Below are 27,808 nucleotides of genomic sequence, written 5' to 3'. Positions count from 1 at the left end.
ACTGTGTTGAGCTCACAGCGTCGCTAAAATACGCATTTTGTAGTAGTGTAATCACTCGCGTCACACATGATCTCGAATGGAAGGTTCCAATCGGGAGTACATATGATAAGAGCCGAAATTAAAGCCTGCTTAATCCTGTTAAAAGACTCAAGACACTTGTTAGTAAAATCAAATGTAGCATCCTTAAGTAAAAGTTGGGTTAGTGGTTTAACAATTTTAGAAAAATCCTTGATGAAGCAATGATAAAACCCCGTATGGTAAAGGAAACTCCTTACCCCTTTAACATTCACTGGTGGGGGTAATTGTTTAATCACTTCTACCTTTACTTTGTCCACCTGTATACCCTGGTTAGAAACAATGTGATCTAATACTACACCTTGTGTCACCATGAAGAGACACTTTTCCTAATTTAAAACTAATTTGCATTCTTCATACCTTTTCAAAACATTAGTGAGGTTAGATAGACAAACATCAAATGAAGATCCATACACACTAAAATCATCCATAATGACTTCCATAATAGACTCTATGAATTCAGAAAAAAAAATGCTCATCATACAACGTTGAAAAGTAGCAGGTGCATTACATAATCTAAAGGGCATCCTACGATAAGCAAAAGTACCATAAGGAAATGTAAATGTGGTTTTCTCCTAATCGTCAGGGTGAATTGGGATTTGAAGGAATCCCGAATACCCATCAAAATAACCGAAAATTTTATGGTTAGCCAATCTTTCCAACATTTGGTCAATAAAGTGATCCTTCTTAATGGCGGTATTTAATTTACGATAATCAATGCACATCCGCCATCCTGTTATAGTTCTAGTGGGAATTAATTCATTTTTATCATTTTTTATTACTGTCATCCCACCCTTCTTTAGAACTACTTGCACAAGGCTTACCCAGTATAAGTCAAAGATAGGATAAATAATACCTGCATCAAGTAGCTCATAACTCCTTTATCACGACTTCCTGCATGTTAGGATTCAACCTCCTCTGTGGTTGAATACATGGCTTGTGATTGTCTTCTAGGTGTATTTTATGCATACAAAAGTTAGGGCTAATACCCTTTAGATCGTCAATATTATACCCAATTGCCTTTTGTGGGTTTGAAGAACCTCAGGAAGTTAAGAAGTTTGGGGTTCATCAAGTGCAGTATTAATGATCACAGGGTGCAGTTCCTTCTCGTCAAGAAATACATATTTTAAATGTGAAGGGAGAGGTTTAAGTTTAGGTTTCTTTACCTCCCCAAAGTACGATTCCTGAATTTAATTTTTTACCTTATCATTGTCATCAAAACTAAGTTTCTCATTTAGTAGAGTTTACTCAATTTCATCCACTTCTTTACTCCATATGTCAACATCACCTACAGTAAGATCACAACATAGTACTTTCTCCAAGGGGTCTCGGGTGAGAACTTGGGGTAAGTTATCATTGCATATAATATCAATAACATCAATACTGAAACATTTTTCCTCAAGCATAGGTCCTTTCATACTCCCTAAATTGAAAGTAATGTTATCATCCCCTATAGAAAGAGTAAGTTTTCCATTTTTAACATCAATTATGGCACTTGTAGTGTGAATGAAAGGTCTTGAAAAATAATAGGAATTTTTGTATCCTCAACCATGTCTAAAACAACAAAATCAACATGGATAAAAAATTTACCAACCCAAACAGGAACATCCTCTAGAATACCTAAGGGGTATATAACAGAACAATCTGCCATTTGCAAGGTAATATTAGTAACTTTTAAATCACCCATATTAAGCTTTGAACACACTGACAATGGCATTACACTAACACTACCACCAAAATCACATAATGTTTTCTGAATGAAGACATTTCCAATATGACAAGGTATAGAAAAACTACCGGGATCCTTTAATTGGTGGAGATTTATTTTGTAGTAATGCACTACATTCTTTAATAAAAGCCATAGTCTCTACCTCATTAAAGGCTCTATTCCAAGTCAAAATATCTTTTAGAATTTAGCATATGCAAAAACCTTATGTGATTAAATCAGTGAAAGGAACCTTTACCTGCAAATTCTTAACAACCTCTAAGAACATACCAAACTGCTTATCCAACTTAATCATTAAATGGCTATTAGGGAATAGATGTTTGATAGCTGGACCCTGTTGGGTTTTGATGAGTCCGACTCACCGCGAAAATAAAACCCAAGCCCAAGGAATGCTCATAATTAATATAACTAAAGACATAAATAACAAGATTAAGGAATAGACTAAATAACCCTTGAAGCGTGCTCCGCTCGACCACCGGAGCTCTTACTTAAGAAAGCCAAGTCTCACAAAGGGCGATGACCTCCAACGGTATCCACCCACAACGCGACCCGATCAGTCTACTACTTGGAGGTTAGCCAAGTCCGACCAAAAAGACTACTCGAGTAATTAATGAGCTTATAGGTTTTCTCTCAAGTGGAGATGCCTAATTGAGCTCTTACTCAAGTGAACAATCCTAAGGTATACCTTTGCTATTTATAAGAAGTGATTCCTTGTAAATTCCTCTCATCTTTCAATGTGGGACTTTTTCACAAAAAGAACCCACATGGAAAGAATGTTGAATTTAATTCCTAGTTAAAATAAGCTAAGGAATAACTAAGTAACAAGTGTCACATGGTTAGATGAGGACCACTTCCTCACTTGCTCCCCAAGGCAACTCACATCCATTGTGACCTAACCATGTGGCAACCACCCTTGAGCCCCAAAATGGGTTCTGTTAGGCCGTCACCTTTCGGCCCGCGTCCATGACCCATCACCAGGGTGTGCGGCCCTTTCCACATGGAGCTGCCACGTGGCACGATGCCAACGTGGCGCGCTGTCACTTGGTGACTGCCATCATGGCGCGCTGCCACGTGTGCTACCACGTGGCGCACTTCTATTTGACACGCTTCCCTAGCCTTTCGTGCGGCTAAGGTCTTTACTTGTTACTTGAAGCATTTTCCCGTCTCGCTAATTCCTAAATTTTAGCTTGAGTTTTAAGATTCGGTTCCGACGCTCTAAGCTCAGAATCCGACGTCTTTGTTCACAATACTCGAGTGACTCATTAATTCCTTTCGGTTTAATTCGTTGTGTCGGATCGTTAGTTGCTTGGGTGTGACGCGAAGGGTTCAGTCAAGATTAAGCTGTAATATTAATTATACATTAATATTACTGATCGGAAGCAGCCTCCACATAGGCATTCCTATCACTTGAACTTACTGAATAATTAGCTTTCTAATAGCTCCGAACCCTCTATTGGAATATACACATGTTCGAGGGACACCATTCCTTTCAATCTCCCACTTGCCCTTCCGGACAAGTGTGCTTTTAGTGTATAGCCTTTTTCCCATATCACTTAATGTCTCTTCAAGAACTATAAGGTAAGATTATTCGTCATCCTTATTACATCCATAAGTGTTTCTCGAAATCCGAATTTGACTGCCAATAAACTGATGATTTCTAAAATCCATCCGAGTACGGCCATGCATTTTCACAGTCTCACTCTTCGAGAGGCCTTGTAAACAACAAAGACATGTTCCCTTCTGTTAATAGGGGGACATTCCCAGTCTTGTAATGTTAGCTTCTCTTACTAAGAGGACCTAGCCGCCTAATTATTGTCGTTATAATCCCCATGTATGGTAGACGTTTGACCAACATCAAAACGGATTAGTATTCAAACAAGAGAACTCACAATACTCATGGTTGAGGAAAGAGGTTCCGATAGCTATAATGAGAAATATACTTATGACGATTTTAAATCTCTTAAATTATTCACATAGGTCGATCCGGTATGGTTCTAAACCAATACCTGTGCAAATAATTTATGATAATCATGTCCTTGTAGCACAAGAAACGGTGCTATAAACCATACTACACACTAATCTCAAGCGGTCATTAATCGTCCATCATTTAAATGACCTCAATTAGGTATAATTTTCGATTAAAATATTAATGTTCACTTAATAGGTGTTACTTTATCCAAGACATTGTCTTGATACCCTATTTTGAATATTCTCAAAATCGAATGGACTCAATATTTAATTCTAAACCTGACGCGGGGTGAACCTAGGTCGTTGGAAGCTAGATTTCCCGGTCAAAACAAAATTTATAAATCTAAACCCAACCTAAGGTATAGGGAAAGTCTAGGTCGAATCCCAAGGGAAGGCGGTTTCACTAAAGTTGAGGCTAAGCTATTCCGAAAACTAAAGGGAATGGGTTGGTCTAACTATAGAAGACAATTCAATCAAACAAATCAAATAGAAATCAATTATCAAAACACTAGGGAAATTAGGATCCACATGCATTGATAACAAACTTTCTAATTCGAGGGAATTCGAGCAACTAAGTAATGTGATGGAAAACAAAATATGCAATCAAGATCACTCAAGAAGCTATTTCCTAGGGTCAAGCTAGATGTCTCTACAAATGACTTCAAAGGAAAATCGCTAATCAAGGTCAAACGATAATAATAGCATCCAAATCAATTGTTCATGTCATTGAAAGCTATTATGCAATCTAGCATGATCATCAAGGTTAGCTACTCCTCTTCAAACCAAGCACATGCATAAATTTCATCAATCAATTTAGTCACATCAACAAATCAATCAAAAACCCCAAATAAGCTATTGATTATTACCAATACATGCTTCACCACATTCCCTAACAAAGCAACTACTCACTAATCATGGTGAAATTTAAAAGCATAACAAAATAAATCATAAATCTCATCATCACCATTGTAATTAAAACTTCAACAATCAAATTCAAGCTAAAAAATAGAAATTCAACAATATATCAAAATCAAACACCAAATTGCATTGAAAATTAAAGGATTCTTACAAAACTTTTATCAATATCAAAGAGGAATGAGGATCTCAATATCACAATCACCAAACACAAAGTTTCTCTCTCTAAAATCTAAGAACAATATCACAAAATCAAGAGTTTCTCTCACTAAAAATCAATTCTATTTTCCCCCCTCTAAAATGAAGGAAAATCCATATATATTAAAACTAAGGGGAAGTTAGTTAGACGTCCAAAAAAGACCTCAAAAGACGCGGCCTCTCACTCATATGCGCGGCCGCTACAAAATGGGTACGAAACAAGGAGAAGAGGGTCCATTGAGATCCTTACATTAGAAATCACACAGCCAAGAAAAACAACACTATCCACCATAAAAGTACATTTTTCTAACTCGACAAAAAGCCTCCTACTTCTCGATGTTTCAAATATTTGCTTCAAATATTCAACATGATTAAGTTCACATTTGCTATAAACATGTATATCGTCAAAATAAACAACAACAAATCTACCAATGAAGGGGTGAAGTACCTCATTCATGAGTCTTATGAAAGTGCTAGGAGCATTTGAGAGCCCAAATGGCATTACAAGTCACTCATACAAGCCTTGCTTTGTCTTAAAAGCGGTTTTCCATTCATCTCCTTCACGCATGCGAATTTGGTGGTACCCCATCCTCAAGTCAATCTTTGGAACCATGCAATTCATCAAGCATATCATCAAGTCGGAGAATAGGAAGTCGATACTTGATGTTAATATTATTGATGGCCCTACTATCCACACACATCATCCATGTGCCATCTTTTTTTGAAACCAAAAGAGCCGGAATCAAACAAGGGCTAAGGGATTCCCTCACAAATCCTTTTTCCATTAACTCACCAACTTGTCTTTAAAGTTCTCTTGCTTCATCGGGAGTACATCTATAAGCCGGTCTATTAGGGAGTTGTGATCCAGGAATAAGATCAATTTGATGCTCAATTCCCCTAATAGGTGGCAAACCGGGTGGGAGATTATCGGGGAAAACATCATGGTACTCAACCAACACTTCCTTGACAAGGGGGTGGATTGGGTTCTCTCGCTCACTCTCTTGTGTTTCCCTAAGAAGACAAATAAAGACAAGTTGTACTTAATTTATCTCATTTCCCATCTCATTTTCCCCAATGAGAAGGTTCTGTTTGATTGTATTTCCCGTACCCAGAGGTTCTTTGTGTTTAGTTGTGGGGGACAAGGGGTTGAGTACAATCTTTTTCTTATCCATCATGAATGAATAAGTGTATTTTCTTCCATCATGCAATACATTTCTATCAAACTGCCAAGGTCTTCCAAGTAAAACATGACAAGTATCCATAGGCAACATATCACAGATCACCTCATCCTTATATAATTTGCCAATTGAAAAAGAAAGAAGAGTTTGTTTTGTTACCTTCAACTCATTGTGATTATAAGCCATTGAAGCTTATAGGGAGTAGGATGATCGGTAGTGTCAAGATTGAGCTTGCTCACTAATGTTGTTGAAGCCACATTAGTGCAAGAGCCACTATCAATGATAAGGTTGCAAACTCAATCTTTGATGGTGCAACGAGTTTGGAAAATGTTCTCCCTTTGCTCTTCCGCCAAAGGAGTGGAAATGGAGTGAAGTTCCCTTCTAATAACAAGGATTTGACCCTCATCAGCTTCTACCAAAACCTCATCCTCCTCATCATATATAGGGTCTCCAAAATCCTTCTTCTCATCTTCGTACTCATCATCATCCATTTCACGAATCATCATAACTCTACTATTGGGACACTCATTAGCAAAATTTCCATAGCCTCTTCACTTGTAGCAAGCCTTCCTATTGCTCATTTTGTTATAGTCATCTTTGCTAGAAGAATGCATAGGAGCCTTGCCTTTGTCATCCTTGGCAATGGGTTTGCTTGTCTCACCCTTTGGAGTAAAAGGATTCTTAAAAGTAGGTTTAGAATACCCACTAGCACTACTTATCTTGTCATACTTCTCAAATTTCAAAGCCTTTTGCACAACTTGATCAAAACATACATGGGCATGTACATCAACCTTTTGCCCAAGCTTTCTCTCAAGACCACCAATGTACCTAGCAATCTTATGCTCCGGTGCTTATTCAATTCCACTTATAATAGAGAGTTTTTCAAACTCCTTAATATAATTTTCTACCAACATAGCCCCTTGCTTAAGAGAATTCAATTTAAGATAGGCATCTTGCAAATAATCTCTAGGCACAAAAGCCCTATTCATATTTTTCTTCAATTTCTCCCAAGAAGTGATTTTTGGTTTTTCATCTTTCCTCCTACGATTATTTAAGTTCTCATACCACAAAGAAACATGCTTTTTAAGTTCAAGGATGGCCAATTTGCAATGTTTTTCAAATTTTGTGGGAAAAAGATGAGATCTTTTGAGAGGGGAAAAGAGAAATTCAAAAGGTAGGATCTTTTTAGGCTAATAACCTAGGCTCTTGATACCAAATTAATATGAAATAACCAAGAAAAAGGGGGAAAAATCAAGTAACAACAATTTTAAAACAACAAAATAAGATAAACTTATCTCAACAATCACCAAGATATATGAAATAGGGGTTCTTAATCAAAGCTAACACAAAGTAAAGCTAGGATTAAGGTGTAACCACAAAAATTACAAGTAGCGGTCACAAAGAAAGCAAATAATCACAAAAATTATGGGCAAAGAGAGAAAATCTCATTGATTTCAAAATTAATCAAAGTTCCTCCCCAAAACAAAGTTTAGCCCTATTTAAAGGCTTTACAAATAACTCTAAAGTTCTTAAATTACACCCCCTAGGATTACAAATGAAAGGCCAAGATTAAAAGATAGTAAAAAGAAGCACAAAAGAAAGGAAGTCATTCGCTCGAAACAGGGCATCGGGAGAGGCCTCTCTAAAGGGTAGGAGTGGCCGCTCCTCACTTCTGGAATTTCAAAAGACACCCATAGGAGCGGGCGCTGGAGCGGCCGCTCCTCGCGACTGTCTGGACAGCTCAATTTCAAACGTTCATAACTTCTTCGTTTCTTGTTTAAAATTGGCATGTGACCTGTCGTTGGAAAGCTCTTGAACTCTACTTTCACCTCCAACTTGAATCACCTAAAAATTCCTTGTAACGAAGGAGATATGGCTGAATGAAGTAGATGCATCATACATTAATAAATTCCTTTCTTGGCTAACATACGGAATCCTTGAAGCTTTATTCTAAGAAAACAAAACTTACTCAAGTTTGATAATAGTCAACCCCGAGAGGTGACTACCAAGGAGTTTAGCTCGACTACGTGTCACAGCACGTGGAACGTCTTCAACTTCCTCCGCCAAGTTCCATGCACCTGCGTCACCTTTGCTTCATTTTCACCTTCTTTAGTTTTTATGAAGCATTCTTGGGACTTGATTTGTATGTTTGGTTAATAGAAAGTGAGAAAAAGAATTTAAAAGAAGTAAAAAACTAAAATTTTGGTACTTGTGATTATCTTTGTTATGTAGATAGTTTGAGCAAATGAAAAGAAAAGGAAGGAAAAGAAAGAAAAAGTCGCTCAAAGTTAAAAGAGGTGAGAGCAAGGAACAAAAAGAAATGAAAAAAAAAATACTAGAAAAAAAAACTGAAATAATATTGAGAAAATACAAGAATATTTGTTGTTTTGTGATATATTGTTAGAATTTTTTATTTGGAAGTTGGTAGTTTATTGAGTTCAAATTTAGAAATGATCAACCTTGCTTCACTTCTAAGTTCACCACCAATTTCCAAATTTATTTCCATACCCTTTCCACCGCCCAATTAGGTTAGTTGATAGAGGTTTGCACGTTATTCCATTTGATTAGAAGAGCTAACCATGATGTTAAACATGATTACATGATTAAGTTCATTATAACTGGTTGAGCATTGATCATGTTTTTTCAATTGTTTTTCTTTAGAGGGATCTTAGTTAGATACTATGGGAGCATCTCCAATCGAAAGCTACAATTGGTTGTAGCTCACCTTGTGACATCAATAATTTAAGCTCCTATATCTTCAAGCTACAATGTATCATAATGGTTAGCTACAATCCCTTGTAGCTTGCTAGAAAAATAAATAAAAGATATATATATATATATATATATATATATATATATCATGATCTATGGGAAGATGCTTAACTGTCGAAAAACAAGCAGTACTGCTTGTTTCAGCAGGGTTGCTCATATAAGCTACATTCAACAATTCACTCCAATGGTAAGCTACATGCTTATAATTTTAATTAATTTTCATGTAGGTCCCTTCTCCATACCATTGGAGATGCTCTGAGGATGATTGATTGAATTGAAGGCTCCTAATTGCTCCTATTTTTTGTCTTTACATTACTTGAATTGCTCGATTCCTTGATTGGCTTAAGTATCATGAATGCATGTGGATCTCATTTCCTAGTATTAATTTTGACTGATTTCTTAGCGTTCGTAGATGATTAGTTGTTAGTATTATCTTCCTTCACCTTTAAATTCGATCTAGGTTATTAGGAGTAGATTGAAAACACTTGACCATAGCCGTTTCTAATGGTTGGACCCTCAACTTTACTTTATACTTGTATTTTGGTTAGTTAAGTGCAAACACTTTACCATACCTAATTTTCCCTTCGTGAATATCAGAGACCTTAAGCAAATATCCCATCATCAAATTCCTTTAATTAAGCAATTAATCATAGGACTATATAATCACTATCCCTTCATCCTCTCCCCTAGCTAAAGACTTAACCTAAAAGAGGAAAAATACCCATGGAAAACAAGTAGAAATCAACAATTAAAACAATCAAACTAGACATTAAGAACAAATAAACAAGCACCAAACTATGAGTAACAACTAATTAACAAAACAATAACAAAACAATTAGCAAGCTAAGAACAAGGGTTAAACTAAGGATAGTAACTAAGTAAGTTAATAAGTGTAAAGGGAGAAAAATTTACTAAACAATTGAAGAGTTGGATTGAAAAACATGAACTTGAAAGCTTGAAGGTGCAACAATGAAGTTTTGTGAAAATCTAGCTACTTTTTTTCTCTAAAAATAAGCTAATCTACTCTCTAAACCCTAACATATACTCTAAGAGGTCTAAATCTCGAAAAAAAAAAAAAAAAAAACCCATTATTTACAAGAGCTTTGGGAATTTATATATATAAGTCCCCATAAAGTCCCTAATATACAAAAAGACGATGCACATAATGATCCACCGCTAAATCCCTGTGGTGCTGATGCTGCTCATTTGTGGAGCGGATACTCCACCCTACCTTGTTTGTTAGCATGTGCGCTTGTGGAGTGGGCTCTCAACACAGACTAGTGGGTGCAATAATGTTTGGTGGAACGGTCACTCCTCTTCCGGACAATCTAACTTCAAGCGCATATAACCATTTCATTTCTCGGTGAACTTAGGCTTATAAATTACTGTTGGAAAGTTCTTGGACTCTAATTTCATCTACAATTTGATCACTTAAATATTCTATTTTGTGAATAAGATATTGTTGTTTGAAGTTGAGGGTCGCATTATTAAATCATCTTTTGCTCCTTTGTTTCTTTGTTTTATGGCTTCCTCAGGTCAACCTAAATAAAGGCTCATATTAACACGTGAGAAAAATGAATAAGTGTAAGATTATAAAAGGTAAAATGGGGGTATAAACACAAAATCACGTAAACCACTTAGACCTTGACTACGCTTTACACCCGCACGAACAATGTGGCATCCTACAAAAGTGATGACAAAATGGTTGACCCGAAGAGTTGGCATGGTATTCAAAGTGGAGAATTGGAAACTAGAAATTTCCCATAAACCCTCGTAAATTCATTCCCCCCATATGACTTCAAACTCAAGAAGGGCAATTATGCATTCCAAACTATTGTACGCCACTTCGAGCAGCTAAGGACTGTAAAATGGGAACTAGCAGAGCAGCGTCTGCCGCTTCTCATCAAAGGAAACCTTGAGTGAAGTAGTGGTAGAGGACAACACTGGACTTCACATCATGAGAGACCACTATCTTAATAGAGGTGATCACCTCCTCCAAATAAGACTGCAATACTTCTATTTATGAGAGAAGGAAATTAGGAACTGAAATTAAGCTGAAGAGAACAAGCCCCAAATGTAGCAATGGTAGTGGTGCCGTGGCACAATGCTAGTTAATGATAATGTAGTGCAATGCTACGTGGCACGTAAACATTTTTAAGCACGCTTTTTAATATATAAAAAATAATAATGTATTAATAAATATATTTGATTTTATAAAACAATAATCGCATTTGTTATTGCCAAAAATTTGTCAACTTGAATTATAAAGAAAACGCCATTTTATATCAGTATTCATACTTGGATGCACGTCAGCACATATATGCATAAATGTAAATGACTAGTTTTATTAAAATAAGCTTTATTTAAAAGTTATTGCACAACAAAAATCCAGCAGATAACTTAGCGCCCTGTACATCAGAAACTAGAATCTGAATCCAACATTTTAAGCATGAGTATGCTTACTATTAACTGCAAACATGGCCAGGAACCAAATTATGCATGAATGCCAAAGAAAAAAAGTGCAGGAGTCATTTACAGAATCTTAATATGCAGTAAGGAAAATCACTAACAACAATAAGACAGCAGAGATCTCACTAATGAAAGCATCGGAAATATTTTTTTGTCATTTCAAATCAATGCTTATAAATTCACCCTAATAAGGTGTCAAAACTCAGAAGCATACACTGAAGGATAAGGATAAAATAAGAATGAAAAAAGGGGCACATTTACACATTGGATACAAGAGAATTGGACTCATGTCACAAGCTGTTGTCAAATGGTCAATTTAGATTTCAGACAGAAGCCAAAATCCATAACATCAGATATGAAGACAAGGCAATAAGAAACCAGGTGATGAAGGCAAACGTTACAGACAACTGGTACTTGGAACACGGCAGATGTTCTGACCTGCAGAGGCTAAGATCATTGGAATACAAAACCACAATTCCTGCTGATGAGCATGCAGCAGCGAGTGATAAAGTAGCTGTTACCTGGTATCAAATTTCTACTTAATGAGTCATAGTGAATAAAATTACACAGCCTAATGCCTAATACAATTACTACCTCCATTTCTTATTAATTGTAACAAATGGGTATTATTTGTGAGACAAAAAATTCCTTTGTTGCAATTGAAAAGGAACGTAGGTAGCATATGAGCTCAGAGATGATATGACCAGCTCCCAGCCAAAGGATGACTGGTTCAAACACTTAATTAAAACTTGCTAATATAAAATTTATGCCAACTTTTTAACCACTAACAAACATACTTTTTCTCAATTATAAGTCAAGTGAGTGGCGGGCATTGTAGATAAATTAAGGGAAAATCGTCTGCGTTGGTTTGGACATGTAAGACGGAGACCCGAGGGGGCACCGGTGCGAAGAGTGGAAGAGTGGGACCATGGAGGGATTAAACGAGGAAGAGGGAGACCAAAGATGACTTGGTTGGAAGGAGTGAGGAAGGATATGAAGTGCATGGATTTACGTGAGGATGAAGTTTTGGATCGTAAGGGATGGAGGAGAAAGATTTATGTTGATGACTACACGGAATAATCAAATTTGGTTCATGTTAGCCGACCCCACTTTTGGGATTAAGGCTTTGATTGATTGATTGATTGATAAGTCAAGTGAAGGTTTAATGAAGTCACGAGAATGAGTCAAAAAAGGAAAAAAAAAAATGAAGTCACAGGAAAGTAGAAACATATACACAAATCATAAAGAATAAAATAATAATAATAATAAAAAAAAATTTTAAAAAATCAGCAAGAACCACAAAAAAACCTTTGGCATTCACAAGTTAAGCAGACCACAACCCACACTAGATGCGAGCCTTTAAATTATTTTTCTACTTCAAAAAATACATATTTATACAAATAAAGCCTGTATTCCTTTTTGGGTAAACCAAAATTAAAAGCCCACGACTCGTCTATTTTATGAAAAATATTCTATGATTTTGAGCTAAAATGAAGTCTCCGAGTGTTGAGGGTCTGACACGAGTATCCGAGGCAAAACTGTAAATACTCCTTCCATTTCAAATAAATGGAATCGTATGACTGCCATGAAAAACTCCCATTTTTAAATACTACCTGCTTAGAAAGATACTTAATGCCCCTATTTCAGCAACATTATCTCTTATTGCCCACAAATAGCATTATTGAAAATCTTCATCGATGCCAGCTAGTATCACCAATATTCATTCTGTTGTTGCTTCCTTTCCCCCATTGATACCAGATTATGCTCTTCAGTACATATATCTCGCCGTGACTAAAAAATTGTGCTTATATGAAATAAAGTTCCCAATAAACACTAATGCTGTCAGTATCCTATATAATCATAACACAATATTCAGATTCTAATAAGCCTCCAGCAGGTCCCCAAAAAAAAGAAAATGGCCTCTCAAATATAAAGTATGTCAATTCCTGTTTGGAAAGCACAAATGCCAAGACTAAGCATGGTAAAGGCACATAATGTAAAAAATAAATAAATAAAGTTTACTGATTACATACCCAGTCGCCAACAACAAATAGGCTCACTAAGACAGGGCTCTGAAGGTCTCTCTTTATCTTCAGGGCATAGACATCCAGACAAGCAAGTCCAAAGCTCCATAGCACTTGAAGCCCCATAGATGCAATCAAATAGCTAAACCAAAAGATATTGATTAGAATGATTCAAAGCAAACATATCCAAAGCTGCACAAATGAAACAGAAGGAAAACAACGCATCCTTTTAGGCAGGATTCACAAAATAATAAAAATAAATAAATAAATAGAACAAATATATTTAGTAGTAATTGGAATTTCCAGCTCCTACTGCAAACTAAGCACAATTAAACCAGCAAACAAGGCAGATGCAAGATGCAAGATGCAAGAAGATGTCTACTACACAAGCTAATAGCACATAACTTCGGCTGGTCAAACATTTAATCTAAAGACCTATTATATGCCTCTAGTTTATATGAAGCCCTTGCACTGCAGTATATTTTCATCCCATACATACAAATAGTCTACATATAAAATGTGTAAAGATCAAGTAAAGCAGTACACTCTAGGGCTATATTTGTGGTTGAAAATTTCTAACACAAAAGTTGATAGTAAATGAAAGAAACTAAAAGAGAATGCAACCTCTCAAAAAGGGATGAAATTCCACCAAATGCTGCAGTCATGATAATGTCAAATTATCAACAGCTACCTGATCTTGACATCTACTCCCTTTATCCCTATTTTAAGACTACAAAACAGACTTTATATGAATATAAGCTTTTTGTCTCCATTTTACTATCACAATCAGTTTGCTTGCGCCAAGACTTGTGATCATTCTATCTTAGTGATAATTTGGGTTGATTGGGTGGCTACCTCTGCATGGGAATGAGACTACAAATGGGCTTAAGAGAGCTTCAATTTCTAAGCTCTTTCTTCAAGGGGGAAAACCTGCCCTTTGAATTCGCTCCTATATTAATACTCCATGACGCCATGAATTGAGTAAACAACAAACAGCAAGGATGACAAAGGAAGAGAAACTAGCTGAATACTTTCAAGTGTAAGGGAAATTCTTTATGTAACACGAAAAATTTCAAATTTCTTAGAATCCTAACAGAAACTTGTGAAATTTTGATAACATACTACAATCATTGTTTAAGAACTAAAATGGTCACCCTTATAGGCGCAAAGGGCACCAAAGGCCTCAAAAGGTCCATATAAGACAAATACACTATTAGGCTATAAGGGCCCATCATTGCCCTTCCATGTACCACTATAAGTACCCTTCTTAGTGCAGAGGTAAAAGGGGGTCAATCTTACTCCTAAGAGGACCATACTCCTCTCCCTTAAACACTCTCAAATATTCACTTTGGCATCTAACTTGGGCGTCGGAGGGTCTGCCTCCACCCCTAGGCCTCGAAGTTCATTTTGCAGGTCAACACAAGGCCCATGAGCAGCCCATCAAAGCCAAGAAAAGTCAACTTCTTGCCAAAACAATCATTTAACTAACACCAAGCCTATCACAAAGTTAAGAAGAAACAATTGGACACAACAAAATCGAGTGTGAAAGGCATAAATAGGTAAGATCTAGCAGTAGTCTATGAAAGTTCATGGGTGAGAAGACAGGCACAAATCACAAGAGCAAAATAAAGAAACAAATACAATCCACATTTTTAATTAATGACACTACTTATGAACTTCCACATAACCTATGATCAAGTTAAGAAGATATAATATGACACAACGAAATGGGTAGTGAAAGGCATAAATAGGTAATTATGTTATTCGGACTCGAGTACCCATGTCCGACATGGGTATGTGTCCAAGTGTCCGACTCAGCTGTTTTGTGAAAAAGTTATATGAGTTTGAACTAAAATGAAGTGTCCAAATGTCATACCCATGTCTGAGTGTCGAGGGTACAACATGGGTACTTAAGGTAAAAAAAGAGAAATCCGAGTAACATAGATAGGTAATGAGTTCGCAGTAATCCACGGAACTTCACAAGTGAGAGAACAAACACACAAATCAAAGAAGCTAAAAAAAAGAAACACATACAATCTACATTTTAACTTCATGTCAATACTTATGCCTTTCACAGAAAATATTATCCCCCCCCCCTCCACACCCCTTTTTCCCACCCCCACCCCTCGCCCCTCCAAAACAAATATCCTTATTAATTTCTCTAATAGTTAAACATCAAATACATTTTCATAAAATGACAAGTTCTACAGCATTGGTCTTATAGCATAGAATCCAAAACCACGAACATCAATTAGACCTGATTCATATGTCTTTCCTTGGACTCGTTTAAAAAACAAACATGCTTTTATAAATGTAAGATGTGTTTGCAAAATGATGGATAAGAAGCAAGAGAAACACCAAATCTAGAGTCAATACCGCCTTTACCACAAAAAAACAAGAACACTCACTCGACATATGTCATTATAACTCCAAAATTTTCAGGAATTTAAACCTGTCTACGAAATTGCTCCATAACTACTACCTTTTAGTTTGTCAATTTTGTGAAAAAACAACCTTTTTTAAGTTTCTTTTTGTAAGGAATTCCTTTAATTGAATTAAAGTTTGAGTACCATTACGTATTGACGAAAACCTTTACAAAAAAATTTGTTTTTGAGACTCCAATTTTCCCTTTTCCCTCCATTACAAAAATGACTTTTTTATCGTTTATTTACCATATCTTCTTCCTCTTTCCTCTTTTGACTAATCACAATGCCCTTAATTACAACCATTAACCAACCTAATACTAACTTTGATTAATATATTCTCCAAATTGAAAATTCTAACTCTAAAGCTTGTTGTTTTACCCCTAAATTGAAACCCTAATTGTTATTTAAGAGTAAGGGTAAATTTTGGGGATAATTTTTTAATGAAACCCGTACAAAAATTAGACTCTAATCCCTTAAAATGCTTAGAATTACTTGAATTACACACCAAAACAAGAAAAAATAAGGGTAAGTAAGGAATTTGAACTTCCAATAGCTTAATATGAATACCATAAGGATGGAATTAGTTTAATCAATACATCTAAGATTTGTGGCTTGCAAATTGAGTGTGAAATCTTGAAATATAACATCATGGTTAGTTCATTGGATACAATTAGGGTGTCATGATTGGATAAGGAGAGAAATCGCAAAGATTAGTTACAGAAATGGAAAAGCGAGGCCCACAAACAAATATTGGTAACTTCTTCCATTAGTAGGTAGTGATACTAAAAACAAATAAAAATAAAAAAACCTAACAAAGGTAGTTGTTCACAAAATATATATATATATATATAAAAAAATAAAAAAATAAAAAAAAAAGCACCTTATAAGGTAATAATTAACAGCAATGGCAAACTAAAAGGTGGTTCACAAAATTTCCATCATTGAAATTGTATTGTTTATAAGGTTTTCAATTTCTTGCCTTAAATTCCATAATTCTAAATTAGATATCAAGTGCACAAGGTCAATTTAGACATTTCATGTGGAGTGTGGACAGCATTTGCTCACCCTTTGCTTATACAATAGACATAATAACGTTCAATTTTTAATAAATATTTTAGGTACATAAAATTCTGGGTTTCTTGTTATATTTATTTACAAGCATGTTCTAACTTATTTATAAAGTTCTGATTTTCTTATTTAATGTATTATACAAGCATGTTATATTTATTACAAGCAAGTAATGTTCTTAGGATGAGCTCACAATTGTTCATAACAATGTCAAATGATGTTGAAATGTTAATTACATGTATTATATTCTTATTTTATTAAGTTTGGAAAGTTGATATTGAATAATTCAAGTTATTGAATATATATTGAACATGAAGTTGTAAAAAATCAGAATGTAATTCAAAGTTCAAATAACTTTTATGATAAATTGAAGTTTGCCAAATAGACAGAAATCATGGAAGAAGCTCAATGAGAAGGGATACAATTGAATTTTGAATGAATAACCTCAACTTTGGGTTATTCTAGTATGATGCCAAATACTAGTTAATCACAACAATGGGAAGTTCTTTCCCATAGGAACCAGGGTTACCAGTTACTTGGTCAACTGTTATATTTCTTTTTCTCTATATTTTTTTTTTCTTTAAAAACTCCTCCTCTTCTCTCTCCCCTTCGTTTCCCAGCCACCTCCTTCCTTTCCCTGGTTAACCACAACTGCACCCCCAGCCTAGTCATTTAACTCAACTTTTAACCTTACCGCCTCAACTCAAGAACCTCCATTATCCCTGATCCTCATTTTTCTACATCAAGCTTCTACCTCTTTATTAACGCAAACTAAAGTACAAAATCGGAAGGTCAACAATAGTTGCTTTAACACTCAAGTATTGCTAAAGAAATTTCATTTTCCTCATTCAAATGCTATCATTTAAAACTTTTTGCAATCTGCAAACATGAGATAATTTCAACACATTAACATGCAATTTTGCAACAAAGAAGATAAATTATGCAATTCTAATATTAAAAAATCTACTAGATTTCTACTCGCATTACAAAACCATTCACTACAATATCAAGAAAAACGATAAAACAAACTATGTTTGACAAACTTTATCAATATACTCCCTGTCCATGTAAAATCTTCATGTTAGGCTCTGGCACGCATGTATTAACGTATTTATTAAAGTGGAATAATAGTGTGAGAGAGAGAATTAGGGGAGGGGTCTACTTTCCATGAACTAAGGAAGAAATTTTTCTGTTTTAAGTAATAGACTAATAGGAAGAGTTTTTGTGGATATATTGAAATTGTTTACATGAGGATTATTTGTAGACAAAGGGCATGTTAAGATAGGAGGAGATCATTGCACTATTGTTGCTTTGTGTGCAGCAATTGGCGGTAGCCAATCAACTAACACGCGGCACCTTGCTAGTTGCTAATTGATCAGGAGGCATGAGTTAGTGAGTGACGCTGACAGAAACCGAGCAGGAGTACAAGTGGCACAGTGCAGTAGCCACAGTACAAGACAAGATGGAATCTGTCGTGGAGCAAACGGAAGTGAAGCAATGCCTTGGTCAATTTTCAAGCAAAAACTGAGGGAGAACTACGAGAGAAAGAGAGGAGTTATGGCCTTAGGGGCTAACTTTCTAAGAATACATTTTTTTTTTTTTTTAAAAAAAGGCTAATCACATAACGCCACATGGCCAAGTGACCTGCTAGATCAGTTAATGAAGGTCATCAATTCATTTGAGAAAGTAAACACCCATGCCATAGTAAAGATTAACATGTCAAAACACTCATAATTGGGAATATTCATGTTAAGTTTCCTACTTATATATAAGGTATTCAATTTGGTTTCAATCCGGGGAAATTCATAACAGAAGTCATACATTTCTTAAGAAATTTCAGGAAGTACCTCAAAAATAAGAATCTTTACTTTGTTTTAATTGCACTGGAATCCTAAATGAGGCTTATAAGTTATAATTGTGTACTTATGGAGATGCTTCAAGGATAAAAGGATTTGACTACATACATTATGACTATTAAGCCAGAATTAACTTTGAGTCCAGTCAATCCTAGACAAAAATCTGTGACAAATGTTTTTTTATGTGACAGCATGACTTTCCTTGATGAGAAAAGTGAGTGCTTCAGTGATAAGCAAGAATTTCATACAGAGCCTCATATTTCAGAGTCTAGTTGTGTTGAACTAAGACAAATTCTGGAATTTGAGTTTAGGTAACGTAGTAGAACTCTGACTTATGCACCAAAATAATCAAAAGTGTGACATATGTTACCCCAAAAAAAAAATAAATAAATAAATAAATAAAAAAACATATAAAAAATATTTTGTTTCCCAATGCACAATAGTAGGCAGAATAATGAAATGCAGTATATGGTCAGAGGCTTATGATGGGAATATACAGTACAAGTATTGTATGATGGGATAAATACCTCTTAAGATCAAGTTATATTATGTAGATACCAATGGGAATTTATGCCCCATGGTGGTGGAGATGAGGTAGTTGCATTAGATTCTGCAGCCACATTAATCAAGAGTAAAGATGGTGTATGTTGTTTACGGATTGTAGACACCTAAAAATGTCTCCCCAAAACCAAAATCGATGATGAACAACCTTTTACCGCCATTATTGGTCGGGTTGGGTATTTAATCTTGGAGTGCTTAAATCCATATTCAATCCCAATACATTTCATAAACCAACCTAATTCCTAGCCCATTTCCCAAACCATAACTTATTTTCCTCTTTTCGTGCCTTTAAACCCAAAATAATTCATTTTGTGTCCCTTAAAATCATTCATTTTGTGTCCTTTTTATAAAACATTTAGACAAGTTTATTGTGGTCCATAATCTGGGTCCAATGATTGCATAGTTGGATGGAGTTTGAAAAGAGCTTTCCAACGATATATTATAAGCCCAAATCCGAGTTAGTGAAAATCAAACGGCTACCAAAGAGAACTTGTGTCCTAGCTTGTATGAGTTAGCATAGGAGGCAAGCTAAATTGAAAGCAAGCAGCACATGCCGCATGACACCACTGCTAGGAGCTTGTGTTATCTCCGGCTCCGATTATTAAGCTTTTAAAGCAACTCAAAGCCGGCTGTGATTGCATAAGCTGGTGAGGTATTTACAGAGTCAAACACCCGAGTGTGGTATTACATCGTGAAGATACGGCATAAACGTCAAGCAACCTTCGTATTTGGTTAAGCTCGGCAGCCGGCCTTTCAAGGTCCTTTAAGACGGTAAAAGCTTGAAGATACCTAGATGTTCTTCGTACTTGGTCAAAGCTCTCAAGCCGCCTGCCATTAAAGGGGCTAAGCTACCCAATTACATGGGTTGAGCATTGAGCATTGAATATTTGAGGTAACAGTATAATAATTATTGGTTTATCCTCCACTAAGAATGTTGATGCATTAAAATAATAATGATAGTTTTCATTATTATTATTATTATTAAATATTGATTCATTAATTGAATAAACTAAGTTAAAAACTTAGTAGCTAAACCAACGTCCAAGTAACGAGAGGCCGATGGCCGGATAATAAACTAAGTTAAAGAGTTAATAGCTAAACTAATGTCCAAGTGACATGAGGCCAATGGCCGGATAATAAACTAAGTTAAAAACTTAGTGGCTATACAACCGTCTTAAAATGACATGAGGCCAATGGCCGGATGGTAATATATTTTATAAATTCGTCTGCTCCAACATGAGTAAGGCGTCCGGCAATGCCCATCCGGGTGGAATCGTCGCAGAGAGTAACTCTCATCCGGATGACACAGTGCACTACAACCACATGCAAGCGGCAAAGATTCAACGACCTAATTGGTCAACTCATAACCGTCTGAACCTGGGTAATCTAAAGAACGACTAAGTCTACGGGAACCGGATGTCTAAAGACATCAGCCGGTGACCGGCCAAAGTTCTAACCTAAATTACTTTCCGAAATTATACAAGTCCTCCCAATGGGGTAAAAGGACATTGAGTATATAATTGGATTACAAACACCCCAGGCGGCCATTTGCATCCTACCCTATAGGCGGTCATTTCCCTCCTGCTCTATGAAATGTCAGGCGGCCATTTGCCTCCTGCTCCAGGCGGCCATTTGCCTCCGCCTCATCAGGCGGCCGTTTGCCTCCTGCTTTATAGGATATCAAACGTCTCAAAAATATTCTAAGTCACCCAAAGGTCATATGACCACCATAGTGGGGCTAAAAGAAATGAAAGTCGACATCTGTCTAGTTCAAGCGGCAATCATTATTATGATTGATTAACTTAGAAAATGTCATATCATTTTAGGTATCAAATTTTCCAAGTTAATCAAATCTCTCTTTTATTGAACTAGACAAATGCCGACCAAAGAAATTTTGAGCAGCGGCAAAATCAAGCCTTAATTTCGAAAGGAGCAATTCCTCTTGAAAGAGAAATTACCCCTTCCGAGGGGCTAATGTTTAAGGTAAAAATACCCTCGATATGTGGACCTATGCCACCGCGACACGTGTCCGCAAGCTCAGCGCTCAATGAGCCAATTAGAGCATGACACGTGTCACTCAATGATAGAAGGGTAAAAATGGGCTCTAAGCCCATAACCCTAGAAACCGTAAAATGGTGAGAACCTAATCTACTTAGGTTAAATAACCTAAAAGGCACATGTCCCAATGCACTATTTATTTACATCTGTTTCAAGAGATCCAATTTATCCTCCAAGGGCAATGGCCCCCACAATTACTCTCCCTTCTCTCTACTTTCTCTCTCCAGAATACATTCTTCCGATCACTAACTTGATCATCGGAGGCGGACCTCCGGCTCACCGGAGGTTCGTTGTTTTGCAGGTGACCAAGCCGTTCGAGTATTGCATTGCGGATCTGTCTCCCGCGGGACGTACACGCCCTCCACTCGGGTACGTACAAAAAACCCCAAAACAAGATGGATGGAGCCCGAGGGTGCACCGGTACGAAAAGTGGAAGAGTAGGACCATGGAGGGGTTAAACAAGGGAAAGGGATATTGAAAATAACTTTGTTGGAAGGAGTTGCGAAGGATATGAAACATATGGATTTGGATGAGAATGAGGCATTTGATCGTAACGGATGGAAGGGGAAGATTTTTGTGGATGACTATACAGAATAGTCACTTTTAGTTCATGTTGTCGACCCACTTATGGGACTAAGGCTTTGATTAATTGATTGATTAAGCAAGAGTAACGAAACAAGAGATAATATGGGATAAATTATACACGGGGTAGAATGCAAGGAACACAAATTAATTGATATGTCCACATTATACAAATGACATAGTGAGGTTTACCAAATTTACCCCTCCCCCTTCCTCAAATGAGCAAGGCACTTTGTAGGTTCCTTTCCCACCAAATCACTTAGGTATGTGATATTAAGATGTAAAACGTTCAGAGTGGTAAACTATCAATCTATACAGTATGCCCAATTTTATGGAGAAAAAAACAAAAATCATTAGATTATGAGAGGAGCAGACAAATGAAGTGAGATAAGACATAACTGGTAAAGATGACGAGCAGTGGCATTTCTACATTACTGTAACTGGCATATGAATAATTTATCATTTATTTCAGAACTAAGGTTTTGACTGATTTACCCCACAACTAAAAGATTAAAGTATCAGATAACATAGAAGAACCTCAAAAGATTGGAGATTCTGTTGCTGGAAAAAAGTGACCAAAATGGTAGCTGATCAGCTATGACCTAGTTCCCTATCACAGGAAATGATAGTACAATATACAGCAGGACCAAAACTTTCATGTTATATGGAGCTGCCAAAGTGCCCTACCAATTGGAATTCAAAAGGCAAAAGGAAGAAGTTGACCAACAGCATCCTACCATAAAAGTAGACTTAGGGCATACATATTTTGATAGAATGAAACTCTGAACCCACACAAAGCCAAGGAAATTTTAAAATTTCAGTTTAGTAATTCATTCATTCACTCTGCTTATCAAATGCCTCTGAAGTGTTTTCAAATGTGCTACTGTTCTTATAAATCTGTAATACAAAATGATTGAATGATACAAAAACTATACTGATGATATTATGAGCAATCTAATTTATAGAGTATGGTTGCATTATTTAAAATTATAAACAGCTTAAACCATGTTAAATATATAGTTACATAATCATATATTTTACAGTGATTAAATTAAACTAATGATAAAAAGTAATACTACAAAATATTAATTGGAGAGTAGATATAAATGGAAAGGCATAAGTAAAAGTTAAGAGCAAGGGTGGCAACCTTGGAGCTCCGTGATAGGAATAAACAAGAACTTAGCGGAAGATTGGGGCAAGATCATGCTAGAAACTGGTGGCTTACAGCACTAACAATGGCAGAAAATAAGAAGAAAATTTTTTTAAGATAAGAATTACAGTAAATCATGCGATAATTCCACTTTCAAGAGGTGGATTCTCTCCTAATATGAGCTTTTGAGAGGCTCACTCTCTCCCAATGAAAAACCACTCAATATTCATCATCCCTTCTTTCCTCCTAATGAGACCTGTTTATAGAAAATCCCTTCTGACAAACCTTTAGCTTATTCCCCAAGTTACTACTAATAGACTATGACTAACATATCCTTCCCCTAAATATTGATTCCTTGCACATCAGTGAAATATGAGGAGACAGAAATTGATGTGGTTGAGAAAGACACATGGGAGACAAGAATTGGTGCCTTAAACCCATATGCATTAAAAATTTAAAATGCAAGCTCTAAGGCATTGCTACAACCATCACATGTAACTAGCTGTGAAGTAGAGTAAAATGGTGAATGATGATACTTTAAGCTATGAAGCTGTTTTAATGCTTCTTCCTGCCCAATACGCTGCAATGTTTTACTCCTCTCTTTCCATTAAGAATTTTCTTTAGTCTATATTTGCTAAGAGAATTCTCTGGTGCCGGACCATCTACATTATTTCGTAAACTTCACTTTCACCATTGGTTTAGAAACGAAACGCAACATTTATCCCCGGAATATTTCCCTCCACTACAACACAACCTCCACGGTAAGCAGAAAACAATGGCATTACAGGTCTTAACACAGTTTTAACAAAATCACTCCAGTACAAAACCTTCCAACACTTCATTAACACAACATAACCAATAATATACCTCCTCTTAGTAGGCATAACCCACCCGTCAAACAACAAACAAAAACTAGTTTCCGCAATGCAAACACAACTTGTATAATCAAACTAATTTCTCAAATAACAAACTAACTTAAACCAGAAATAAATATCAAGTTATAGTAAACCCTAAGATTAAGATTCATTTACAAATGATAAAAACAAATTATAAAAAAACAAGAACAACAATATACTAAATTAACATAAAGTGAAGATTAAGTATTACCAGAAAGCAGTGTAGGAAGCAAATCCAGCAGCACAAACCATAAAAGCAATGGAAGCAGCAGCAAATCCACATTGCCCAATTCTTAACATTAATCCAGTCTTTGTGCCTGGACTTCCAACCACATCCTTCATCTCGTTACCCAGAATATCTTTCACTCCCCAATACTTCACCCAAAAGAAAAAAATGCCCTAGATTTCAAAATCCATCATCCCCGAATAATCTGGGTTCTCCCACAGTCTTGAAACCTATACTTGAATCTCGTTGCTCAACCACAAAAAGAGAGAGTGGGTTCCTTACTGGAGAAATGCGAGATTTTGGGAAATTTGTTCGAGAAATTCAATTGAAAATGTAGAAATTAGTAGGGAAAACTGGTGAAATTAGATTTTTGGCTGCTTTTTTCGACTGTAACAGTCAACTTTATTCTCTGACGGTGAGCTGATCACATGGAGGCAGGGGGACATTTTAAAAGAGAAAACTACGAGTAGTTTAGATTAGGGGTGAGCGTAGCAGAGTACCCTATAAAAATCTCAGGAATCAAAATTAGAATCTGTTATAACAGGTTTTTAAAAATAGGATTGGAATCGGAATCTGTTTAAGAGGTTTCTAAAAATTGGAAAACGGAATCGGAACCTGCAGGTTCCGGTTCCGAAATAGGGTATCCTGACTTTTAAAGTAAGCTTAATAGTTACTTGATAGTCTAGAATATTTAATACAAAATTACAAATACTTATATTAATACCATTAATTAAACCTTTAAGAGTAAGATGAAAAATAAATAGGAGGAGGGAGAGAAGTAGGTGACAACTTTTATATAATTTTAATATAGGGCTTTTATACTTGGGTTTAAATGATAGGTTCCGGTTTCATGTATCTTATAGGGAACCTATAATAACAGGGTACCCTACAGGTTCCGGGTCCAAACTATTATTACCCGAAATCGGAAACTGTTGCAACAGATTTCCAATTTTATTACCCGGAACCTGATCTACAGGTTCCGGTTCTAGGTCAGGGTACCCTAAATTTTTGTTCACCCCTTGTTTAGAGCACACGCAGTGGATAACTACATTAGGCCCTGTTCTTTTGAGCTTCTGGGCAGAGCAGAGCAAAGCAGAGCAGGGCAGAGCAGGGGCAAGCAGAGCAGAGCAGATTTCAGCAGAGCAAAGCAGAGCAGAGCAGAGCAGATTTCACCAGAGCAGAGCAGATTTTAGCATTATTTTTATTAATATTAATACAACTATTATTATTAATTTTATTATTATTATTATTATTGTTATTATTATTATTAATATTTTTAATTTTATTTTATTATTATTATTTTTTAATTTTATTATTATTACTATTATTATAATTATTATTAATATTATTATTATTATTATTATTAATGTTGCTACTATTTAATTTAACTACTATTACTATCATTATCGCATGTACTACCATTATTATTAGTAGTATTAGAATTATTTTTTAATTATTATTATTATTATTATTACTACTACTACTACTACTACTACTACTACTACTACTACTACTACCACCACTATTATTATTATTTTTACTACTACCACTATTATAATTGATGGGTGAATGAAAACATAAATAGATGTGTACCACGTTAACATATGTTTATACTGAATAGATAAAAGGCGATAATGGTTTAAAATATTCAAATTATTACATATTCAAATTAGTAAAATATCTTCCTTTTTATATCATCAATTTTCACTATTATTATATTAATGCAGTATTATTGTTCCCAAAAAAAACATGTATTATGTGTTATTATAAAGATCAATATGTATTTAGAAATTGTTAGACATTATTATTAATAAATAATAAAAAATTTGTATTGTGAATTTTTAATTGTTATAATTTTAAAATATGTACTTTAATTATTGTGTACTTTAATTATTAAGTATTATTAATTATTGGTTTATTGATATTATTAATTGATATTAACCCAGAGCAGAGCAGAGCAGATTTCAGCAGAGCAGAGCAGAGCAGAGCAAGGCAGAGCAGGGGCAAGCAGAGCAGAGCAGCTCTAAAGAACAGGGCCTTACTTGGTTATTATGAGAGAGAAGGTGGAAAAATAATAAAAAAAATGATGGGAGAGAAAATTTTGTGGAAAAATTGTAGTAACCAGGTTACAACAATAACCTGGTTATCAACATTGGGTTATACATTAAAATAATTTACTTTTTGCTTTTAATATCCGTCCTTGGTGGGGTTGGGTTAAATTAGGAGAGAGAAAGAGAGAAATTGTGGGGTGAGATTGGATAAAAGTAGGAGAGAGAAAACGTATAACCAAAAAGTTATGATTAACTATTAGGATATATTGGTTATTAAATGGGTATAAAAATGGTTATAGGTGAGGTGGAAGATAGAGAAATTAATAAAATAAATAATAACCAAAAGATTGTGGTTAACCATTGTGTTTGCTCTGATGGCTTTGTTTGGTTTTGCTAACGAGGGTTGTGTACTCTTTCACGTTTTTAAAGTGTTGCACTTATAAAATGTGACCGTATTTTATATTTTTAATTTTTAAAACAAATTGATTTATGATTGAAAAGTTGTTTGACATTTTTAAAAAAAAATTACTATGTAGATAAATCCTGTGAATTCGTATTTTTTGAAATAAAATATTTTAATATAAATATTTATCTAATAAACTTTGTAATATTTGCTTGCTTACTATTTGAATATTTATTATAAAATAAATTACTCCCTTCGTTTTTTTTTTATTTGTATCACTTTGGATTGCACGAAGTTTTAGGAGAGGGATATAATATTGTGAGTGGGTGAATAAATTATTCATATTATAGTATAAGTAAGATGGGGACCATGAAAGAGAAAGTATGTGAGAAAGGATAGATATTTTTATTATTTTAGTGGGGATCATGGAAGAGAAAGAAATGATAAAATAAGTTGAGTGGGGTTTAAAGTAAGAGAGAGAAATGATAAAATATAGTATAAATAAAATTACCAAATATAGAAGTGATGCATTTAAAAAAAACACCCCAAAAAGGAAAGTGATGCAAATAAAAAAAAACAGAAGGAGTATTAACTTTGTTTTTTCATATTTAGATAAAAATCGTAGTATAAAAAGATAATATTTTAATTCACAAAGTTTCATACGTGGCTGGTCACACCGTGTGATCGGGATTACTTGGTCAGGAGTTACTTGCACGGTCAGGAGTGGATCGGACGGTCACAGGTTGCTCGGTTAGTCTCAGTTGGCTACACGATATATATATATATATATATATATATATATATATATATATATATATATATATATATATATATATATATATATATAATATAACAAAGAATTTGATTGTAATTATTGTATTTGATTTTATCTTGTGTTTTCTCAATTAGGTTTTTCTTTTGTATTGTTGACTTAGGTTTTCTTATTAGATTTTTCTATAATTTAGTTAGTTTCTTCTAATTAGTTTCTGGTTGATTTAATTAATTACACACTAAGTGTTCGATGAAATGCGTGACTTAATGGAATGAATGTTATGCTTTGTTGCTAGCTCAGATGTGATCAGCATTACAAATAATTTGAATAACTGTGATTAGCCTAGTTGAATGCCCAAATTATAACTTGTTTAGCATAGTTGTTTTGGTATTGCTTTTAAGATATTTTGATTTACTTTTGGTTTCCTAACATTC

At 35.2% G+C, this 27,808-nt stretch overlaps 1 protein-coding gene across 1 annotated transcript; it reads right to left on the bottom strand.

Annotated features, from left to right (window-relative positions):
- Positions 1–11,439: 11,439 nt before the first annotated feature.
- LOC145568744 (CASP-like protein 5B2) lies at positions 11,440–24,600 on the bottom strand. Its single transcript, XM_081628161.1, has 3 exons — positions 24,134–24,600; positions 13,335–13,467; positions 11,440–11,822 (listed from the first exon to the last, which is right to left on the bottom strand). Exons 1-3 carry the CDS (start codon positions 24,262–24,264, stop codon positions 11,625–11,627), a joined length of 462 nt encoding a protein of 153 aa, XP_081484287.1. The 5' UTR covers positions 24,265–24,600; the 3' UTR covers positions 11,440–11,624.
- Positions 24,601–27,808: the final 3,208 nt, after the last annotated feature.

The sequence above is a fragment of the Chenopodium album genome, chromosome 11, assembly GCF_948465745.1.
Source record: "Chenopodium album chromosome 11, dcCheAlbu1.1, whole genome shotgun sequence".
Classification (NCBI taxonomy): domain Eukaryota; kingdom Viridiplantae; phylum Streptophyta; class Magnoliopsida; order Caryophyllales; family Amaranthaceae; genus Chenopodium; species Chenopodium album.
This window is presented reverse-complemented; position numbering and strand designations above follow the sequence as displayed.

Excerpts from the sequence above, each read along its gene's own strand:
- LOC145568744 (XM_081628161.1), bottom strand. The coding sequence starts at position 24,264 with ATGAAGGATGTGGTTGGAAGTCCAGGCACAAAGACTGGATTAATGTTA. Across the intron at positions 13,468-24,133 it reads GCTTCCTACACTGCTTTCTG|CTATTTGATTGCATCTATGG; the intron begins GTAATACTTAAT and ends CTTTTGGTTTAG. Across the intron at positions 11,823-13,334 it reads TATTTGTTGTTGGCGACTGG|GTAACAGCTACTTTATCACT; the intron begins GTATGTAATCAG and ends ATTTGATACCAG.